General features: G+C 43.5%; 1 protein-coding gene across 1 annotated transcript in view; it reads right to left on the bottom strand.

Annotated features, from left to right (window-relative positions):
- ELOVL6 (ELOVL fatty acid elongase 6) overlaps positions 1 to 22,236 on the bottom strand; it is an 82,897-nt gene extending 60,661 nt beyond the window's left edge. The window contains exon 1 of the mRNA XM_083178087.1: positions 21,867 to 22,236. Coding sequence (XP_083034213.1) covers positions 21,867 to 21,955 — 89 coding nt within the window. The 5' untranslated portion in view covers positions 21,956 to 22,236. The remainder of the gene's footprint in view (positions 1 to 21,866) is intronic.
- Positions 22,237 to 23,788: the final 1,552 nt, after the last annotated feature.

Below are 23,788 nucleotides of genomic sequence, written 5' to 3'. Positions count from 1 at the left end.
ACCCGACGTCGGGATCCCGACTGTCAAAACACCGACAGCCGCGTTCCCGATGGCCACCTGCTATTTTCCCTCGTGGGGGTCCACGACCCAGTCGTGGGTCAGGCAGCACCCGACAAAATGACCCGGCACTCAAAAATGCCGGGTAATTGCCAGGTGGCCGGTGTGAAAGGGGTATAACATACTACAATGACTATATAATTGCTGGCTAGACTATAGACAACACACTGATTCCCTAAAGTGTCCTCCCGACTATTAATCTTATTTTATTAATGTATAATTTACTACTTTATTATATTATTATTACATTCATTTATATACGTTTTGCTGAACACCAATTTGCAGTGACATTTACTCTACAAAGGACAGAGCCACAAAAACACATTGAATGTGTCCGTGGTCCAAAGGTGGCCCTGGGAGGATAATCCCAGGGAAACGCGTTGAGCTTGTTTACTGGACATTCATCTCAATCTTCACTAAAGTGCCACCTATGGACCATGGACACATTCAATCTATTTGCCAAATCTAATCTCCACCAACATCTCATCCGGAAAAGCGATCCGAGGCAGCTTCAAGACTTGTCCAAGTCATCCAGGTCTACCATCACCCCTGTCAGAGGAATCCAAATTCCATCCACGGACTCTGTTTTGGGACTCATTGGCCACCTGGTGTTCATTTGCTGCTCAATTGGGAGATACCATATCTTGACATCCGATTGGTAATATGCCCTATACAATTGCATGTATATTTAGTGATGTTAAATATTGAGTTAATGAATGTCCATATTTTATATTTGGTTTAATCTTTATGGAATTCCATATTTTAAAATACAGCTATTTTGATTAATAAACTATACTTTACAAGATACCGTTCTCTTATAATTTTTTTCAGCCTGCGCTGGTACACCCACCTGTTTCTTAATTTCAACACTAAGACCAAACAACAGTCAACCCAGTGGTCACCAGTTGGAGGTGCATCATCACAGAAATTCCAATGTGAGTGCAGTGTGGCCAAGCACTTGGTGTTTTTTTTTGTGGCCAAGACTGGTCAATGTCTGCCACAAGTGTTAGGACTCTAAGGGGATCCCAGACAAGAGGTTACTGGGAAGGACAGGCCCAACCCTAACTCTGTTAATCCCTCCAGAGTTCACAGGCACCTGCAGAGCTAAGGCTTCAACTATAATAGCCACGTTTGAAGGAGTAAAATAGGTTCACCCCAACCTCGGTGCCACCAGGACTTTGCAAGGAAACAAGGTGCCCAATGCCTCCAGAGCAGACAATAGAAAATCGAACTAAAACCCGTAAAATGGGTAACAAAACAAAATGTGACACAGCTGTCCTCCACGGGAAGGGATCCTCCAGCAGACCAACGTACAATTTAACCACAAGTGACCCCCACGTAGATCAATTACAAAAAAGGTAGTGAGGTGGAAATAGGGGTACAGTCCTCTACCGAACTACCGCAAATGCAACAATGCAAGAAGATGTTATACATAGAAATAATACTTCCCAGCTAAACCTATAAGTGCAGAAATGCAGGAAGGTGTTAAATATAATATGTCCCGACTGACCTCATAAATGCAACAATGCATTAAAGTGTTAATAATATACAAAACAACCCATGTGGAGCTGGATGACTAAAACATAAGTAAGAGAGACCATATAAGTCCACAGATACTCACAATGGACAGTAGAAAAACTGCAGGAGATCAAACGAGCACTTATCTCTGTCCTTGCAGGATCTAGGAACAAGCAGAGAACTCCAAGGCCACCACTGGACACAAGCTGGATCTGGGAAGCTGAATAAACGGCAGCTGACAGGAAAGCAGACTAAGACAGGCTGCACTAATAATCACTGGCACCTTGGTGAAAGGCAGCATTGGAAATAAAGGGAACACTCCCAATCAGAATAGCCATGGCTGGCAAGCTCCCTTAAAAAGGAGACTTACTACAGGTAAGCAGCCTGAGACACAAGGCCCAGAGCTAATGGTTTAATTAAGTTGCAGCTGCACTGCACACAGAGGACACAGGATTCAGGCTGCATTTACACAGACCAGCCAGTCATTTCCAGGCGCTATCCAAGAACTTGCACTCATGGTGCCCTTTTCCATCACTACAATGAATGTGTCCACAAGTCCAAGAAAAGTGGTTGATTTCAGGCCCGTGTGCATTGTGGAGCATGGTAATCTATCCTGCAGATCAGACCTGGCCATCTGCGACTTCTTAGTCTTCCCACAAATCAAGCACTAGTTGTGTGGGATTCATTTTGTGCCACCGGAAGCTGCAGTGAACATAGAAAAACTTGCTTCACTAAAGCTGGATATACACTAGATTACATTTTTAATTAATCTGATGATAATGACCATTGGTTAGACAAATTCTTAAATTCATTCAGTGTGGTTGCTAGTGACGTCCTCCATCTTCTGTAAATGCAGCTCAAGCTGTGAATAGAGTCAAGGACAGCATTCTACTGAAGACGGCCACTTGCAATATTTTTTTGCAAGATCGCACAGTGTGAACGTACTATGGGGGTTATTCATACCTGATCTCAGCCCTGCGATTTTGCAAGGCAGATGATTTTGCATGCATACATATTGTAGCACACATGCGCAAGGCCTTTCATTGAAAAAATCCAGTTGTTTTTTTTCAATTAAATTGATTTGCATGCCAACATATATGTGTATATACACATATATACATTAAGGGGGAGATTCAATCGCCGTTGAGCATCTCCCGTGGGGGAGATGCTCGACGGGCCCTATTCAATGCTGTCTTCCCCGACACCATTGAACAGGGTTTCCTGTCAGAACGAGCCCGACATCTCTAGCTGTCGGGCTCGTTCTGCCGAGAACAGCCGGGAAGTGACGAGCTGCCGGCTGCAGCTCGTCACTTCCCGTCCGCAACTCACGGCCACGCCCCCTTCTCGCCGCTCGGCGGCCGGGACATTGAATCCTGACTGCCGAGCTCCAGGCGAGCTCACCGAGAACGGGACAGGGGCACGGCTGTCGCGCTAGCTCGACAGCCGTGCCCCTGACATTGAATACCCCCCTTAGATTTAGACCTAAAACCCCAAATAAAGATGAGGGGCAACGTTAAAATCTCCTCTGAAAATAAAAAGCCCAGGAACTCTGGTTTTGTTTCCAGATAATTGCTCCAAACCAATTCTTTATGTATCATATTAAATAAACATTCAGGCACAATATCTATACTCACGTATTGTTGAAGATAACAGGTATATATATAAATTGTAAACATAAAAATCAATTTATATACCGCAAATACTTAAGTTATGCAGCTCCCAATAGTAACTTGGTTAATTACTTAGTGGATTAACGACATGGTAAATTAAGAAAGAGCAAATTAAGTATATAGATTACTATTCACAATTATTTTATTAAGCATAAAATTCAATAATATATTGATATGTCACGTGAAAAAACTATTATAAAAATATTCTGCAATGCACATTTAACTTAAAATTTACATTAGCCCAATAATGAATTTATCTGGAAAGAATTACCTTAGTCCAGCCTCCTTAATCAGAATCCTCTATTGAGGCTTCACTCTCAGTGGGAAAAAGGGGGGAAAAGGTTGTCACCGCAAAGTTATAGGAATATATGTCCCGGAGTTATGGTATCTGGTATATATTTGAACAAAGCCAAAAGTTCTTATAATTTAGTTCAACTGGGATGTTTGTTATAGATAGATATTATGGCTGATTTCCCTGGCTACCTCCGCCTGGAGGGAGCAGACCAAGCTCTAGATCAGTGTTTTTCAACCACTGTGCCGTGGCACACTAGTGTGCCTTGAGCTGTTCTCAAGTGTGCCTCCAGATCTAGAGATGCCCAAACTAGTTTACAGCCAACACCAGTTCAACTGTTATTTACTGGTCTCTTCTTTTCATTTAAAGGGCCAATGTATTTTATTTGTGTTACCTGTGGGGACCAGTGTGATTATTTTTTATATGGGGGGCAATAGGTTTGGTTTTTTCCTGTGGGGGGCAATGTGTTTTGCCCTGTGGGGATCTCATGGTGTGCATTGGCAATTTTAAAATCTTATTTATGCTGCTTTCAGGCCGCATAACTGGCTTTGACCCTGTATTTGAAAATGTTTCCAAAAAAAGGTCTGCCAGGTAAAACCCCTTTCACACCGCACCTCTTAAACGGTATATTACCGTTTAAGTGCCGATTTTTTGACACTGGCAGACCCGTTTTTGGAAACTTTCCAAATACAGGGTCAAAGCCAGTGCAGCCTTCAGCGCCGCCTCCCCCCCCCCCCCCCCCTCCCCTCCGTGCAGCCATTTTCCGAAAGTCACTTTTCTTATAAGCAGCCTCCTGCTGCTTATAAGAAAAGTGACTTTCGGAAAATGGCTGCCCCCACACGAAAGACAGTTTTTTAAAATGGATTTTCCTATGGGGCAGACATTTTCCGAAAGTCACTTTTTTTTATAAGCGCATCGGTCCTTACTTCTGCCGGGATCTGCAACCGAACTCAGGTACCAGCTGCACGGAGGGGAGGGGGGGCTGAAGACTGCACTGGGAGATCGGGGGATGTTACCCCGGGAGATCGGGTAATGTTAACGTGCGCAGGGGGGTCGGCAGCGGGCGGCTCCAGTGCTATGAATATTTAATGAGCGCTCATTAAATATTCACTGCGCTGAATTTAGGACCCAGCTCATTGGCTGGGTCCTAAATACCGTTTGAAACCCGATTTTGATCCCAAAATACCGGGTCTGAAACGGGTAGGACCCTGCATTTTAACCGGTTTGAAAAAACGGTATTTTCAAACCGGTTAATTGGATCTGCACCTTTCAGACCGCACAGATTACCGTTTTAAAACGGTAAAAAAACGGCAATATACTGTTTCCAAAGTGCGGTCTGAAAGGGGCATTAGTGTGCTGCAAGGTAAAAAGGTTGAAAATCACTGCTCTAGATGTAAAAGCCGGGATATAGGGAGAGTTTTACCTGCTGTTCGGCAGTGTAGTGATGTAATGTACCTCCAAGTGGAGCGTATATTGTGACATATCAATATATTATTGAATTTTATGCTTAATAAAAAAACTGTGAATAGTAATATATCAACTTAATTTGAGCTCTCTAAATTTACCATTTCTTTATGTACCATATTTGCCATGTAAATACAGCTCACACACCTTTCTGTATACAATTATAACTGTACGAGAAATGACAAGCCTGAGCTCAATATAGATATACTTTGAAGCGTAGGTTAGAAGGATTTGTTCATTCAGCATGCTTCTGTTGGTGGGTGAGTGAAAAGTTTCTAGCATGTGTGATTTCAGGCTGACTCCCTCCTCTGTGACGTGTGCCTGCATGGATTATTTTCCAGCAGTCAGCACAGAGCTCCTGCCTTCCTATTGGTGCTCTCTGTGTCAGCAGACATCAGAAGATAATAGTCATTGGTCATACTATTACAACTGCTACTGCTGCAGCTGCAAGCCTGTTCTGTGCAGAAAGGCGAGACTAAATAAGAATAAAACGTCCACTCAAATTCCATTGCCATTCTATGGTTTAAAGAATATGTGCCTTGAATTCCATGACAAGTTTATCTGGTCAGGAAACCTTCCAGTTCACACACCTTCTTGTAAATAACCAGTATAGTGACAAATAACTACACATTCATTGCACATACACCAACAAACACAATCTTTCAATACAACATCACAACATTTGCAGGTACTTATATGTTAGTTGGGCGATTGCATTAGGTGGAAGTCTCAGACTACATACAGTATAGTAAATTCCATACACACCTATTCAGCCTCATGAATTATTATTATTACATTATTTAATATATAATTTAATAGCATGCAGGCTAGTTTATTAAAACTGTGCTACAATAAAAAAAGAAAAACCCTGAATTTAAGTTACACATTAACTAAGGTCAGACATATATACCTAGAGTACATGAACCTGTACTATTTAGCAATACATTTGAGTGATGCAAGACAAATATATATTTTACAATACTTGCTTTGCACCAGATTACAGTGTTGGTTTGTGCTATTGATGCCAGCAAATAATTTGATCAAAGGGGCCAATTCAAATTTTGTTTGATGTACAATGCTTACGTGTAAGCGATAGCATTAATATGTTAATGCAGCAGGAAGTGCCACACCTCTGTTTTGGGAAGCAGAGGCCATCGCCACCCTCGAATGCGCAGTAACGGTTTGGCGCAAGCGCAAGGTACTGAAGAGCTGTACTTTGCCCAGAGTGAACAGTCTGTGCATATCCACTTGTCCACATCAGTTTATGCATTCCATTAAAACACACCTTGCTACACCCATAAAAGTACACCTGTCACCATGAATTATTTAGCACACACACTGTTAAGGTATTTTCTTTTTCTTTATCAGCTTCCTCCCTTTCCTTCTTGATACTACAACCATCTGTTTATTTTACATAGTAAGATAATGTTGTATAACAATATACCGGTTCCTGCGCTATGGGTTGAAAATATATGAGGGAATTACAAAGTTAAATACTGTATGATGTTGTAACATGGTCATCGGTACTAATGCTTGCTTGTTTGAATACATTTTGTCAGGTTCTGGCAGGACCACATTATGACGTGTAAATTTACTAGTATGGGCGAGATGTACTAAAGGGAAAATGCGGTAAAACCCCCGTTTTACCGCATTTTCCTATGTACTAAAACCCGTTCGCAGCGATATCGCAGGGCAGGGTATCGCCACCTTTGGGTGGCGATACCCTATAGAAGCCTATGGGCTTCTTTTCGCCGCCCGCCGCCTCGCCGCAACCCCGCCGCCTCGCCGATCCCCCCTTTCCCCCCTCCCTTGGGCTTACCTTCTTGCAGGTCCTCCTGGACCCCGGAAGGTAAGCCCTTCCTCCCCCTAGCAACGCAGCCGGACGTCCTTCCGGCTGCAGGGGGGAGGAGGAAGCGCCGGGGACAACCTGCTTAGCTGTCCCCGGCGTGAAAGCAGCAGAAGCCGGCTGGGAGGTGACGGAGACCCCCCGCAGACCACAGTACAGGTATCGCGGGGGGCCTCCGTCACCGCATCGCGATGCTAGCCGCATATGTTAGTACATCCCGCCCTATGTGAGTTCTATTGAAGATGGAATGTTCCCCATAGCAACCAATCAAATTCTACTTCTTGTTTATTTAACACTGTCTCATAGATAGAATCGGACTGGTTGCTATGGACAACACCTCATCTTCAATAGAACTCCCATCTTAGTAAATTTACCACTAAGTATGGACATCAGAAACCATCAATGTACTTGATGGAAATGATTTTTTCATGACATGGATACTACTATTTTCAGAGTGCATCTGATTGTACATAATGTTAATTCAACTCTTTTGCACATGTGCAAATTCTCTGTTTACACCCAAAAAACAATGAGTGGTTAACTTAAAATGGCTACCACAAGTCATGTTGCGATGGCAGCTCCACCACCACTATTCAGTGGTCATCCTTACCAAATTTACATATTTTTAGTTTTTTTTACAAACATTATAATTTGGAACAGCTGAGAAAGAGCAGCCAATCAACATTTAGCTTTTACTGTATATGTCTAATGCAAATTAAACAATGAAACAAGTGTGTGATTAGGTGAAATGTTTTAGAGCCCCTGAACTCAAATTGCTTACATGACACCACAGTTTTTGAAAGCCATCTATCCTCAACAATCCATGTTTTCAGGTTTAGAAGACTTGATGCATTGGGCGGTATTCAATGTGAATACTGGCGACGTGCAGCGAATCCTGTTTAGGATTCGCTGCACATTCGCCACTGCTCGCTGCGTTCCGGAGCCTCGCCGGCTCCGGTATTCAACGAGTCAGGGGCTCGCTGCCCCTGACTGGCGAATTTGAGCCTGAGGACAGTGGCAGGCAGGGAGATGGAAGTCTCCCTGCCTGCCCCAGAACGTTTGTGGGGGGGAGGTGGGCTCCCCGGGAGCCAGGCAGCACAGGCTGCCCCCCGGGGGTGCCAGCAGGGGACCGGGTATATTCACTACACCCGATCATGCATATGTAATGATCGGGTGAAGTGAATATATGAATATCTAATGAGCGGCTCCGCTCCGGCCCCCTGCTGGCTGGTCTGTGTAAAAAAAAATAAAAAAATAAAAAATTTTTTTTATTAAATATATATTCATGTGCTTACAGCACATAAATAAAAATAGCATGCACCTCCTCAGAATAAAATTCCAGAATTTTTGACACCAAAGTTGAAAAACAAAACACTTTCCTTCCACTTCACCATAAAAAGATAGCGATTGCTACTCGGTGAATCATGGCGAAAAAAACCTTGAAATGTATTCGCCATCTGGTCATTGAATAGGGTGATTCACCGTTTTAGTCAGAAATTCACCTTACAGCACAAAATCGCCATAAAAACCTGGCGAATCAGCCTCATTGAATACCGCCCATTGTGTTACACCAATGCAAAAAATGCATACACAATAAAAACAATAATGTTGCATTTTCATTTATTCCCTTGGGGCCTGAATCTGGTTCACTTGCAAAAGCAAATTCGGTACTCTTTACCTAGAAGGGCGCCAGCGATTGAAATCGCGGTCGTCGGGGGTAAAAATCGCGGTGATCGCGGTCATCGCGGGTAAATCGGGATGGCCGCGATGGCCGCGATGCCCGCGATGACCGCGATTTTCCCATAGGGAACAATGTTAAAACGGCAGATTGACCGCGATTTTACTGTTAAATGCCTCAATGGACCCGATTTGGGGCCAAATAGGCCAAATTAACCCTTAAATGTCCCCCCAAATTTTTAACGCCACCCCACGATCCACGCCAACCCGAAGCGTGGCGAGCGCAGCGAGCCCGCGAGGGGCGGCGGTACGCATCCTCCGACCTTTTCATGCCCTACTATCCACTAGGGCGTGGTGTGAGAATATAATCGCCACGGACACCTGTGAAGCCCGCGAGGGGACGCGCATAACTGTGAAGGTATCCGCGTCCCCTCGCGGGGCTCGCTGCGCTCTCCACGCTTCGGGCTCGGTGGCTCGCTGCGCTCGCCACACTATTATATTCTCACACCACGCCCTAGTGGATAGTAGGGCATGAAAAGGTCGGAGGACGCGTACCGCCGCCCCTCGCGGGCTCGCTGCGCTCGCCACGCTTCGGGTTGGCGTGGATCGTGGGGTGGCGTTAAAAATTTGGGGGGACATTTAAGGGTTAATGGGCTCTGTGGCCCATTTAACATTGATTCCTATGGCCAAATCGGGTGGATTGAGCCATTTAACAGTAAAATCGGGTCCATCGCGCCTTTTAACATTGATTCCTATGGGAAATCGGGAGCATCGCGTCGCGGGCATCGCGGGTACATTTATGGCCGGCCGCGACGCGACCGACACGATTTCCATGTTTAACATTGGTTTCAATGGGAAATCGCGGGCATCGCGTCGGTCGCGTCGCGGCCATACATAAATGTACCCGCGATGCCCGCGACGGGCGCCCTTCTAGGTAAAGAGTACCGCAAATTCTCTCTCTAATGGACAAAACCATGTGCACTGCAGGTGGGGCAGATGTAACATGTTCAGAGAGAGTTAGAGTTGGATGGGGTTTGTACTTCAAACTGATATCTATATTGCAGTGTATAAATAAAGCAGTCAGTATTTACCCTGCACAGAAACAAAATAGCACCCAAATCTATCTCTCTCTGCACATGTTAAATCTGCCCCACCTGCAGTGCACATGGTTTTGTCCACACTTTATTTGCGTGCGATGCGATACGATCCGCGGCCAGGGTGCAGTGAATAAATACTGTATGATGTTGTAACATGGTCATCGGTACTAATGTTGTTTTGTACTCTCCGCCGCAGCTCTTCTGTCATTGATGCTGGCATGCACGTGAGCGTCAGTCACAGAAAACGAGGGGAGGGTGCACTCTCATTGTGAGAGAGCGTGACGGTGCAGCTGTGATTGTATGCCACTTTTAAATCTTAACTGCCACATCCAATTAATGTGGTCTAGGGGGGAGCTGGGATCATTGTAGTATAGTGCAAGGACCCGGCAAAATGGGGATTTAGCTAGGTCTTATTTTCGGGGTAGGACTTATTTTGGACCGTTCTGCAGAAGTAAGGGTAGGTCTTATTACCGGGGAAACACGGTAAACATGGATACACTGTGGCCTTCAAGGGAAGCGTAGTGCAATGTAATTTATGATCAGTTAGTATTAAGGGGCAGATGTATTAAGCCTGTGGAATTACCATCAGCCTAAACCAGGGGTTCCCAAACTTTTTGGAATCATGGCACCCCGAAGCATCAGAATTATTTTGCGGCACCCCTAGGCTACAGGTTTCTCATTGAGAAAGTTAAAAACAAATATTAAGTTAAATATATTGTGTTTATATCTCATCCTTAGGATCAGTAATGTGGTAATAGACAGTATTCACTTCTGTTTGTGCACAATTTGACTATAATGTTAGACATAAATAACTTGAATTGATCCTGGACCACCAACCCAGGGCACCCCTGCATGTCCTCCAAGGCACCCCAGGGTGCCACGGCACACAGTTTGGGAACCCCTGGCCTAAACTGTTGCCACCAGGCAAGATGAAAACACATTTCTTGCTGAGCGATCGACATTGCTCAAATCGCTCAGCAGAATCTCCCCGTGTGTAGGCCCCATTAGATATTCAAACCTCAGTGTCTTTAACGGTAGCTCAGATTTCTTCCCCATTCTGGTGTTTAGTTTAAACAACTAAACCTCTTGACCAGGAATGCATGTTCTTATACCTCAAGTTGAATTCATATGATTAACTGAATAGATACTGTATTTGCATTAACAAACAGGTAGGAAACCACAGTACAAGGAAATTTACCAAAATACATGTTTGCAAACACACCAAGTTTTAGGCAAACTTGGGACAAAATATACTTTTTTTAAATAAGCTGAGAAACGTGTTTGAAGAAGCCTGCACAGATCAGTATAATCTGTGTAGTGCTTTCCTGTATAAAAGTACACAAAGAGTTCATAAACAGAAAAAAGTGGTCACTTCCTCAACATAACCAGCCCTGGGCTCTTTAAACCGGCCCTAGTTCAAAAACATAAACAGTTTCTGTATCTAAGAAACTGTACCGGTCTTTTGCAGCCTGTCCTGTTCTAACAATATGGGGGGATTATGTAAGGGTCCCCATATTTTTAGAACCAGCACAAAGCCCCACTAATGCCACAGCCAGGGAACATACTGTAGTTCAATGGCATACCAAGGCCATTAAAAATAAAAAAAATAACCCGATATATCAGACATAAAGGACCTATATGTATAGTATATATACATAATACTCCACTCTACAAGTGGTTGAACCCTCATTGTTTCTGTCACATGTATAATACTCACCAGCCATCAGTGGTCGCTACCATGGTAACAATCCATCGATAGGAGACAGAATTTTACACTTCCAGCACAAACTCGAGTGAACACACACACATTATTAAACACAACTCAACACAACTGCATACACTATTGGAAAACACGATTCTTTGTAAATTTGCATGATAGCCCTGCGAGACTGATCTTGTGTAATCTCGACCAAACACAATTCTTAGTACATTTATACCTGAGTGAGTATATGTTATTACACTAATCTATATTTCAAAGTACAGTACTCTTAATGAAAAGGGAAAATGCTTGACTACCACAGCTCAAAGGTGGATTTCTGTACTGAAACCATAGCAATGCATTCAAACATATGTTTTCATGTGGGAATCATTTGCAATATTTGCACTTAGCCCTAGCAACCAATCATGTTTAATTGTGTAAGGTTCTCTTTATACATTTTCCGATTTGTAGGCAATAGTTTTAGTGTTAATTTGCAATATCTGTATTTATTGTAGATTGTCTTTGTGACATTTTGGAAATGTAGTGTAAATTTTACATTAACCAATGTTGCTGTGTGCAATAAGTAGTTACCAATAGTCTTTGGATTTGATGTGCATGAACCCAGGACGGGTTCAGTTAATGAAGTGTTGCGGTGCATTTCTCGTGCACGGGTTTGTATAATAATGCTCCATACATTAATCCCTCCTGAATCCATGATTCTCAGTGCACAAAGTCTAACTGAGTGCGTGAGCAGGACAACATCTGAATCTTATCCTTCAGGGCGGGATGTATTAATATACATGGTCGCCCCTCGCCGCCCGGCTGCAGCGATGCTAGCGCATATGAGGAGAGTATCGCAGTGCGTTGACGGTGGCCCCCCGAGATACCTGTGATGTGGTGTGCGGGGGTTCTCCGTCACCTCCCTGGGTGCCTCCACCTCCCCTCAGCTGGGAAGCCTAAGCAGGCTGTACCTGGTGCCTCCTACTCCCCCCTGTAGCCGGAAGGACGTCAGGCTGCGTTGCTAGGGGGAGGAGGGGTTTACCTTCCGGGTCCAGGAGGACCTGCATGAAGGAAAGCCAGGGGGAGGAGGAGAGGCGGGTTTGTGGTGGGTGGCGATAGAAGCCCATAGGGTATGCGATGCGATGACGCAGCGGCCGGGTATTCGTACATTAGAAAATGCAGTAAAACCCCTGAAAACCGGGGTTTTACTGCATTTTTAGCTTAGTACATCCCACCCTTAGGGTGGTGCATCAAGGGGAAAATGGCAAAGTGTAGGAGCTAAAAGCAAATGGCAAAAAAAAATATTTTAGGGAGATTGTGAAGGCAACACCTACAGAGTGCATGTGTAGGCGTGTCGTAAAATTGAAAAAAAAAAAACCACAAAAATGAGCAGCGCTCAGATTAAATGAGTGAATCAATAGGATAAATTTTTGTTTACATTTAATAATAAAAATAAATAAATTAATACATGTTGTACACTACATAAATATGCACTTTTTGCATCATATTATAACACATGTGTCATTAGTGTGGGTATTGATTTTTAAAAAGTGATGTATCTCACAATGGCTGGATGATCAGATCTCACGTGGGTGGATGAGCCCCAATTCGGGGTACGGATGTATCCTGCACTGTCCACAGTATGATGGTCCCAATTGGAATGGAGTCCTGCAATTACGGCAATATGATCCTGTGTGCCCACCGAGGGAGTGGCTGTTGTAGAGGGCCTAGCTCCAACCTTGTGGCACTTTGTATCCAAGATGACAGGTATTCAGCCGAAGACTTCCACTGTTTGGGGGACCCGTGGTCAGAAAAGTGAGCAGGTGAATAATCCCACCAATGCGTTTCCCTGGACTAATGTTTTGACACCTTGACAAAGCTGGCATTAGTCCAGGGAAACGTGTTGGTGGTGCTGTTTTTGGCTATCTTGATCTAGAGAGAACGTGTGATTATTCACCTGCTTACTTTTCTGACCACGGGTCCCCCAAACAGTGGAAGTCTTCGGCTGAATACCTGCATCTTGGATACAAAGTGCCGCGAGGTTGGAGCTAGGCCCTCTACAACAGCCACTCCCTCGGTGGGCACACAGAACATCACATTGCCGTAATTACAGGACTCCATTCCAATTGGGACCATCGTACTGTGGACAGTGCAGGATAGATCAGTAACCCGAATTGGGGCTCATCCACCCACGTGAGATCTGATCATCCAGCCATTGTGAGATACATCACTTTTTAAAAATCAGTACCCACATTAATGACACATGTGTTATAATATGATGCAAAAAGTGCATATTTATGTAGTGTCCAACATGTATTCATTTATTTATTTTTATTATTAAATGTAAAAAAAATGTATCCTATTGATTCACTCATTTAATTTGAACACTGCAAATTTTTGTGTGTTTTTTCATGTTTGATTATTCCTGTGGGGATTGACCCTCCCCACCTCAGCAGCTGCTCTAAAATCTAAGAAAACAGCTCAGTACAAGCGCTCCTAGGGGACAACAATTGTTGTTGATCCCTTATTGCATTGTGTCGTAAAATGAGAAACATTGTGCAGGAAAATGCAGGAAAATGGCACTGATATAATCTTTAATTTCTTCTTTTTTTTCAATAGGGGTTATGTGCAATCAGGGCAATTGCTATTCTCTTCAGGAAATCAGGAATATTGCTGCTGTTGCAGGCAGTCTCTATGATGGTAAAGCTGGGCATACACTTGTGCGGCTTCTCCCTTCTGAAAAGTAGCCCACAATCCCGCCACAAGCAGCTCGGGACCTTCCTGTCTGGTGGGATCACATGCGGTATATACTGTATGTGGCCCTATCACATATGATATATAATATATGCGATCCCAACCAAGCCTGCCTGTTTGCAAGCGATCCAACAGATCACTTCTGCAGCCAGTGCAACTCGCAGGCTCCGGTGCCGTGAGCAGGGGACCGTGCATCGCATCGTACCTGCTGTCAATCAAATATGAATCGGATGCTTTTTATGCGATTGATTGCCGCAATCAGATTAAAAGAACCCATATTGCATGTGAATCGCCTGCTGTATGGGCACTTTTAAGGAGAACAGGAAAGTATGGTATTAATGTTGGCAAAGCTGGTATAATGCTTGTGGCAAATAGAAATACCTGCTGGCATATGTTGATGTACTGCCAGAACAGTGAACTATATATATATATATATATATATATATATATATATATATATATATATACATATACACACAAACACTTGTGCCTATGAGTTTAGGAATAATGATGGGTAAAATGGTTGTTATCCTTGAACGTATATAATGATAAGATACCACTGTTGGTATAATGTGTGTCATTTATAGTTTGAAAAGGCATCAACACTTTCCTTCTACTGGTGTCTGTATTAGGTTGCTTTGTACATACAGATGGAGCCCCTGTCATCCTTGGCTGGGGCTCGCCAGAGCCTCCCCTCTGGCGAGCGCCGGCGGACAAGGGCTACACTGAACTGGGACGCGCATGCGTCTCACACGCACGCGCGTCTCTGTCTTTCGATGGCGGCGCTGCGGGTCTCCGCTTCAGGGAGACGGGCAGGGTTAGGGGGGGGGGTCGTGCGATGAGGGGGACCGGCAGGAGACGGCGGGGACCCGGGGCAAGCTCCGTTGCCACGGGGCGCGCAAGCGTCTTGTGCGCGCGCGCCCCCCTGACGGGACCCAGCCGCTGGCGATACTCTCGCCAGCCCCTGCAATGAAGAGGCCGGCTCCATCTGTAGCTCAGCTTAGTATCGCTAATTTTACTCTCGCTTTCATTTATTTATTCTATTCGTACAGGATGCAGTATTTCAGGCTGTGCGGTATTTGTGTGTTAGCACTATCCAATTTTATCAGAATGTCAATATTTTGTTAATGATACTTTTATTTGATTTATTTATTTCATTTATAAGTATACATTTATCTTCATTTTTGCTTCTCCTTTGCTTTATTTGTTTTTTGCTGCTATGTTTTGATATACATTCAGGGGCATGCACAACATTTATGTCCCTCATATAAATTTGTTGTGGCTCTAGCATGGTATAACTTATCGATGGATTAGGGTAGTCTTTTACACACTGGGCGTGATCCTAATCCAGCATGAAGTTACACTATGCTGCTGAAGTTCATGAATGTACATGTTTTTAATCCATTATTAAAATATTTCTGAGACAACGTGCTTCATCTTCCTGCACCCCTATTCTTCTCTTTACAGAACATCACCTAAAGCCCTGAGGGAAAGGAACTAATGAAGGAAGCTGCATAGCTCTGAAAAATATGTATTTTTGCTGGGGAAAAAAACTTTCATACCCATTGATGCAGGCAAAAAATCCACAGTGATCACAATTGTGCCCTTATAGCAAGTCTTAGGGGTGAGCATACCTAAAACAAGCACACCTCCATATATTATCTGTACCAATTTGCTTGTCATGAAGAAGAATTAACCATATTAATGAACAAGGGCCCAGTATAACTCATTCCTGCCATAACCTAGAACAGGGTTCCTCAAACTATTTTGCTCTGGGACCCCATCAGACAATAAAAATAATGACAGAACCCCAGCATTACATCACATGTGTAGTCAGCAGATGGCACATGCATGACAGCATTGTTGGCACAAAATGATGGGAGGAGTCTAAACCAACAGACAATATTAGTCAGCAACATGGAGTCGTGACCCCATGCTGAGAAGGTCAGGATCCACAGTTTGAGAACCGCTGACCTAGAACATAAAATCAGAGTGTTGGATTTAGTGATGGATGATGGGAATACCCCTAGCATAGTTTTAAGGGACTATTGTGGCACAGTCTAGGTTATTGTACTTCTTGGCACAAAGCATGGCTTTCCCTGGGCATTTCAGGTTATGTTGAGGACATTGCATTTTGTATTTATAAGCATATGAATTTATATTTGCAGGCATCAGGGGCAGCTCTACCTTTAGGCAGCTACATAGGGCTCCAAGATCTAGAGCGGTGCCACAGACACTGACAATCACAAAAATAAGACCGTCTACGAGGAAGACATCCTTGCGCTACTTAGTGCAGGTGGCAGCTGTGGAACTTTTAAGATGCTACCTCCACACTTTCAATTGATGGTCTGGAAATGGATTATTGGTGGTAGTGTTGAGTTGGGGGGGGGGGGGGGGCAGTTGAGGTTTTGTCTAGGATGCCAAGAATCCTTGCACCTGACCTAGCAGGCATAGTGACCTTGGGGTAGATGTATGAAGCAGTGATAAGGTAGGAGGAGTGATAAAGTGCCTGGTGCTTTATCACCTGCCAGTCCTTATCACTGCTTCATACATCTACCCCCTCTTGTACCTTGATGACCATGAGTGAGACAAATTTTGTGTGAAGAAGACGTGGCAATTTGCATGACTACACAGTACATGCCTTTATGTAGTTTTGTATTATGAGATATAGATATTCATTAATTCTGCATACAAATAATCTGTATTGCAGTGGATGTACTCTGGGGATATAATTTCCTTTTAACTGGCAAAAACTGTTTACCAAACTACATGGTAATTACCCAGTGGAATTGTGTACAATAAAATGGCTGGAACAAATGAATTCACTAGATGATTATCTTATAAAGAGCAGTCAACACACAGTAAGGTTTAGAAAAAAAATGCTTTCCTGGCAAGTCAAGACCAAAGTTGAGCGCTTTCACAATTCTAGATATTCTGGCCCTGATTCTGGGCGAAAGTGACAGCATCTTGCAATTTTTATAATGAATGGCGCATGCGGGCTGAATACACACCATGAGGAACGTACTGTACAAGCGATTCTGTCCATTCACTCTTGTGGTACACAATAACTGTGTGAAGTCCCATGCAATGCTACAAAAGGATGGTCCTATGGAGCTTCACCTCTCATTTACTAAGTGACTGACGTAGCTTGCAAACAGCAAAAAGATCGATTGATCCCAATACGAAATGGGGCATCCAAATAAGTATAATGTATAGCAACAGAAGAAAGACCAAATAAAGAACAAGCTGTGTTCATGATCAATTTACCTGTTTGCAGAAACCACATTGTGTGGCTAACATATTCCATAGGAAGTACCAGACTTTGGTTAATTGAAAGTGGGTATACACCTAACAATGTATAATATGGTTACAGATGTGAAAGCAAGAAGGCTTTCCATACTTGTATGTGTTTTATACAAATGCTGCAATGGAATGAGACGCCCACTGTCAGCATGCATAGACACTCAAATACTGATTGGTGGTTCTTTAAACACATTTTGCAAAATGTAAATCTGCCCAATGGCAGGAGGTATCTCTGCCCAAGTATGGCCGTCTATGTAAATGACTGAGCAGCTCTGTACGCAACCGCTTTCAGCATCATGACTGCGACACTCCAGACACATGCCCATAAGATAATTTTGAGACTGTGGAACAAATGTATTGTAGCTGCACTTCCTGCTTCACCTCATGACCAAGGCAAAGCAGGAAGGGACCCTGACAAGATGTATTCAAATCTTGTCTGCTGAAGTGGCGGGAGCACAAACTCCTCAATCTGGTGATGTCCACTTGAGTGGGCACTGACGCACTGTCTCTGCCTGCCCGGCCGGCTCTTCTGAGCATGCGCGACATCTCGCTACTCAGCGAGATCTCCTGTGCAGCCCGGAGGTATTCCTGCTGTGGGGATAGGGCATCGCCACGCTGCAGCTGTCTAAATAGATACCTGCAGGAGGCGGAACGTACATTTTCCCTGCGTATCAGCCTTCTATCTTTTAGCATTACATTTGCCCTGCATGTCAGCCTGCTATCCTTTAGTTCGCAGTGCCGCTATGCACCCCTGTCATTTACCGCTCAATAACCCCTTCATACATGGGAGAAAAGCGGTATCAGCACATATACCCCTTCTCCCCTATAAGGTTCAATCTCTTCCAATCTCTTGGTTATACTCAATGGCACAGGATTGTGGATTGTGTCCTACACATCAGGCACATAAGATTTTGTCAGACGGCACATCAGATCTCCTCAGATAAATTGACTCAAATTGGATGAAATCTCACAAAATCTCACAAGTGTAAGGGGCCCTTTAGAGGTAGATGTATGAAGCAGTGATAAGGGAGAAGAGGAGAAGTGGCCCATGACAATCAATCAGCACAGAAGTTACATCTATCATTTGCATAATATAAAATGACACAGAGCAGCTGATTGGTTGCCATGGGCCACTTCTCCTCTGGCCCACTTCTCCCTTATTACTGCTTCATACATCTACCCCTTAGCATCTTATATGTAGCCCTTATAAACAGGAATGTCCTCCTTCAGATCCCTTAACTCCTGCATCCCTAATTTGTTTAGCAATCATGACAGGAAGCCCAGAGATTTCATCAGGCAGAATATGTAGTACTGTAAGTCACATGACTACTCATGCATGCACATTGTTTAAGCAGTGCCTGTGCATTTCCTTACCTTCTCACTTGTTTAGTGGGTATTATTAACCTAAATATGTAGAACAGTCACTATGTAAAAATGGTTGTACCGAATGACCTTGTGAGTGGAATCAGTAGAGCTGTTTATGTTGGCTGATGCTATCTCTCTCAAATGAAATGTTTGGTTCATACAATATATTATCCTATATCTAAGTAAGGTATAAATAAATGTTTTTTTACGTTTATTTAGACTTTAGCACTCTCTCAATAACACCAAAGCAATTCTGGTGCCATACCACAGAATATTTATCATTTCGGCAGAGGAACTAGGAGATGACAGAGGGACAGCATTTACCATTCATTTTCCTTTTATACTGAGAATCATCACTTTTAATGACTGCAGTTTACTGGCCTGAAAACGAAATCGTGCATTAGAGGTAAACTTTACTCACTCCCACCTGGCATCAGCTTGTTGTTACTGTACTCCTGCAGAATAACATGACCTGATCTGGAAGCAACATGGCTGCATTAAAATTTTATGAAAACATCTGACCGTAGGGTGAATAAACTGAGTAAGCAGTTGCAAACTTGCACTTGATGGATTTCGGGACATTCCCCTCCTGGTAAATTTTGACATTTATCTGTAGACTTCTTGCATATGGCTGGTTGGACTGATTGATAGCTTGAAGATTATGTATAATAGCACAAAATGGGACCAAGGGATATAGGTAAAAAAATAAACAACAATGAAAAATAGAGGTCATGTGACAAATACCTTAAATTCTCCTATAGGACAATGTTAAATGTTGGCTGTGAGAAACCTTAAACACATTTAACGCTGGGCATTCACATACGAACGCCCCCTGCATGCCACCCCTCCTGCGAGCGCTTTGGAGACTATGCAAGTCTCCAAAGGTGCCCTCAATGAAGACCTGAACATGCGCATATCTACAACATCAGTCCCCATTGCCAATCAATTAGAATGACCTCCTATGTCTCTGATAATACAAACTCCAATGCATCATCAGCAACCTCCTCTGTTGTCTTTATATGCAGGACAACCACCCGCGAGGGCCATGGTGTGGAAAGCAGCTTGGTAGGCACCAGTGCTTTGTCACTGCCAGCATTGGCAAGTGTGTATGTAATTGCCAATACCGGCTTCTCAGGCCAGTCCCGTCGCCTGCAATATCTCGCTGGGTATACGCCAGCTAATATGTACCCAGCTGAACAGAAAGAAAAGCACATGAGGGGAGAGGGCCCTGCTTGTGCGAGCTTACATTCTAAAGTAATTAGTAAACATTTATAATATGTTGCCTTTTTTTTTTTTACTTTCAAGCGATTTCTTGGCAAGATTAAACAAAACTTTTTCAAACAACATGGTATATTGGCAAACATTTGCCATGATAAGTATCAAGAACTTTGGAAAGTGCATTGCATGAGCATTGCTGTATGCTACCTTTAAATGTGTTCACCGGAAGTAAAGATGCACATCAGAAAAATAGTGATAAACTGCTAGGTAAACCATGGATACAGATAGTTGCTTTTAAAATGTCATTAATATAAGTGAAGCACATTTCAATGTTGCATTTGTAAGTGCATTAATGCTGCATCCACCTGTTGTTCAACGCAGTATAATGTTTAAATATATCCAATTTTTAAAGCATAAAGTTCCCTTGATTTTAGCCCAATACACCTACGTCCTGCCCAGGCTGTTTACTGGGCACATGTGGTTGTCCTATCTGCAATCTTTTCTCTTGTTAAGCATCATTTTTGGCATTGCAAAATGAATAAACTGTTGTGATAAATAAATTCTAGCCAGCTGGCTTCGGCCAAAAGTTCATTGCATGAAAAGGTTCCATCAAAAAAAAAAAAAAATCCTTTAAAGTGAATATGAACGAAGAGTGGAATCGGCTTGTTCAATTAATTAATGATCTTCGATTACATTGCTCATTTCTAATCTCTAGCGAGACTACGAAATCCAACTACTGCTGAAAGCTGAGCATCTTATTCTTTTGTCACAGACCCATTAGATTACCAGTAACACGTGCTGCATGTCTGCCTGTACACAGCAGCAAGAGGAAGGACAGGGCTGTAAGAAGCATCACTTTCTCCTTAGAATAGCTGTCTGCAGACCTGTGCCCTGCAGATAGTATGATTTCTGGTACTCTATAGAGGATACACTATACATATGTGTGTGTGTGTGTGTGTGTGTGTGTGTGTGTGTGTGTGTGTGTGTGTACATATATATTTAAATGTACACACACATACACAAATCACTCTAATCCTTTCAGAAAGGTATAAAATAAGCATTTGCACGCTTATATGGAGTTTGTAAGCTACTATATAATCTTGCATCAACTTGTAGCCAACTCCTTTTTTTCATAGGAACCAAAAGCACTGTATATACACAAGTTGGACAAAGAAATTACAATCCCCACTTCATTTTAGTCATGGAGGTTAAATGACTTTACAGGAATAAAACACAGGCCACAGCCTCACATTGATAGAAGCTGTCTCAGCCACATGGGTAGCACTGGAGGGCCACGCTGGACAATGATTTCTGTACCTGACACAACTAGTGCCACAAGGTAACACAACAATCTTACACATCATTCACTGTTATATACACAATACTGATGTTGCTGAAGATACAGCATCATTTCAGAATGGACCCAGTCCATTGAGTGAGGCATCCTTGTTTGTTTTCTGTTATGGCAGTTTAGTGGTTAATGGTATTAGCTTATTAGAGCTTAGGCCCTCTTAGACTGTATGGACCTCCTGCTAGCGGGCACACAGCTCTCAGCCACCCTAGGGCAGCACTGGGCTGCATATCAGACATGCATAGAGACAGCACACAGTGGAGTAACATAGTGCTCCCATTCATTGTATAAATCCCAGGGCCCCTGGTACACCAATATGCAACGTGCACCCTTTCGCTGCCAGAAAGGCCTGCAATCATCTCATGGCTAGCGGGATGAATGAAACGAGGGCTTATATGCAATACACATAGAATATGCATGTGCCGGAGAATGAAACACACAGGGAACGGGCATCATTGCATGTCACTGCTACATGAGGCATCTGTGTGAATGTATGGGGGAGATCGCTCACAGGAACAAGACAACACTGATAAATAGCATGTAGTCTGCACCTACCAGTTCTCCTGCATCCACTGTATCGCTTCATTTTCGTTAAATTGCTTCTCGAATTCATATTCTTGCAAAGTCAACACTGACATGTTCATTGGGGCGACCTGCTGTGTGATACCTGGGGAGGAGAATGATGATCTGGTGCCTCCTGAGCCTGTCTGTCCCTTATCTGTGTGGGGCTCTCACACACCTCCTTGTTAATCCCCTTCCTTGGGTGTCCGTGTGCCTCTAACTGTACCCTTGATTTAGCATTGCCCTATCCTCCTCCCGGGTCACAGGCTTTCCTCCTCCTTTCTTCTGCATCCACCCTGACAGCACTGCAGCGCTGCGGTCCTAAAGCCTCCTCTTATCTCTACATGATCACCTGACAGCCACACATCTCCTCCATGTACACGTTATTTCACTGTAAAACAGCACATTGTACCCTCTCACGGCAGTCACACAAGAAGTGATTGCTTGCAGTAGTAATCAAATAGGACAAAAGGTCATTTGCACATCAGGACCTTGTTTAAAAATATTATACACACATCCTTCACCCCATGCAATCCAATAACACATTACTGTATATCATTGTTTTATAATGAATAAAAATAACTTTTTTCTTAAAGCAGCATTGCCAATTCGCTTGGAAATCTTTACTGAATGAAATGTTCATGAAGTCAGGGGTCAACTGCATTATGAAACAGTTTTTGTAAGTATCCGGATAATAGGTTGACCCTAATTAGGTCAACAGTCAATAGGTCTACTCCATATGGTCGATATACGTTATGTTGACATAGTGAAGAGGTCGACATTGGTCAACAGGTTGGCATGTAAAATGTCATTAGTGCTTAAGATCAACAGGTACAGAAGGTCGACTTGTTAAATGGTTATCATGACAATGGTCGACACACATGGTCAACATACTTTTTAAGGTTTTTATTTTCATCATTTACCATCCACGTGGACTACTATAACCTGCAAAGCACCTTTAGTTCGCCATGCAAGGTGACAGGGGACACGAATTCGGGTCAAATGTGGTTTTCAAAAAAATGACACAAAAAACTTTTAAAAGATGTGATCATTTTAATGTCGACCTTTGTCATGTGTCGGCCTTCAGTACCTGTCTACCTTTACCATGTTGAACCGATCAACCTTTTGACCCATGACCTGTGACATGTTGAATATATGGGGTTGACCTACTGACTGTTGTCCGAATTACTGTCGATCCATTGATCCATACTCCTTTTTGGGTACTTATGTAGTATCTGGGCGTCCGATTTAGAAATCGGATCGCATCGCATCGCATGCGACCAAATCGTATGCGATGGTCAAGATTTTTCCATAGGATTCAATGTTAAAATGGTCTGAGTCCATTTTAACATAGAATTCAATGGGAAAAAGGGGTCTTTTTCCTTTCCCCACTATCCAAGTGGGCATGGAGTTGGATATAAACCTGTGGCGAGCGTAGCGAGCCAATGAGCCCGAAGCGTGGCGAGCGTAGCGAGCCCCGCGAGCCCCGCGAGGGGACACAGAATACTTTTTAACAAATATGCGTCCCCTCGCGGGGCGCGCTTCGCTCGCCACGCTTCGGGCTCGGTGGCTCGCTGCGCTCGCCACGCTATATAAAATCGACTCTATGCCCACTTGGATAGTGGGGAAATGAACAGGACCTTCTTAACATTGAATCCTATGCAAAATCGCATCGCATCGCATCTGATTGTATGCCTTAAGGTAAGGCATACAATCACAAAATCGGCAGCCCAGATACTACATAAGTACCCCTTTTTGTCATTGCTCCTACCAGTAGCATATATTTAATGTGTGTTGAGGGCTCATAAAAGCCCATGGGATAGCACAAACACAGGTATTGGGCAGTCTGTTGCATGGTGGGGCGCCCTCTGCACACAGGACCCTCCACCTCATTAAATGCCCTGAAATTTGTTTCC

This window comes from Crinia signifera, chromosome 1 (genome assembly GCF_055691185.1).
Source record: "Crinia signifera chromosome 1, ASM5569118v1, whole genome shotgun sequence".
Taxonomy (NCBI): Eukaryota; Metazoa; Chordata; class Amphibia; order Anura; family Myobatrachidae; genus Crinia; species Crinia signifera.
The sequence above is the reverse complement of the archived record's forward strand: the minus strand, read 5'-3'. Positions and strand labels throughout refer to the sequence as shown.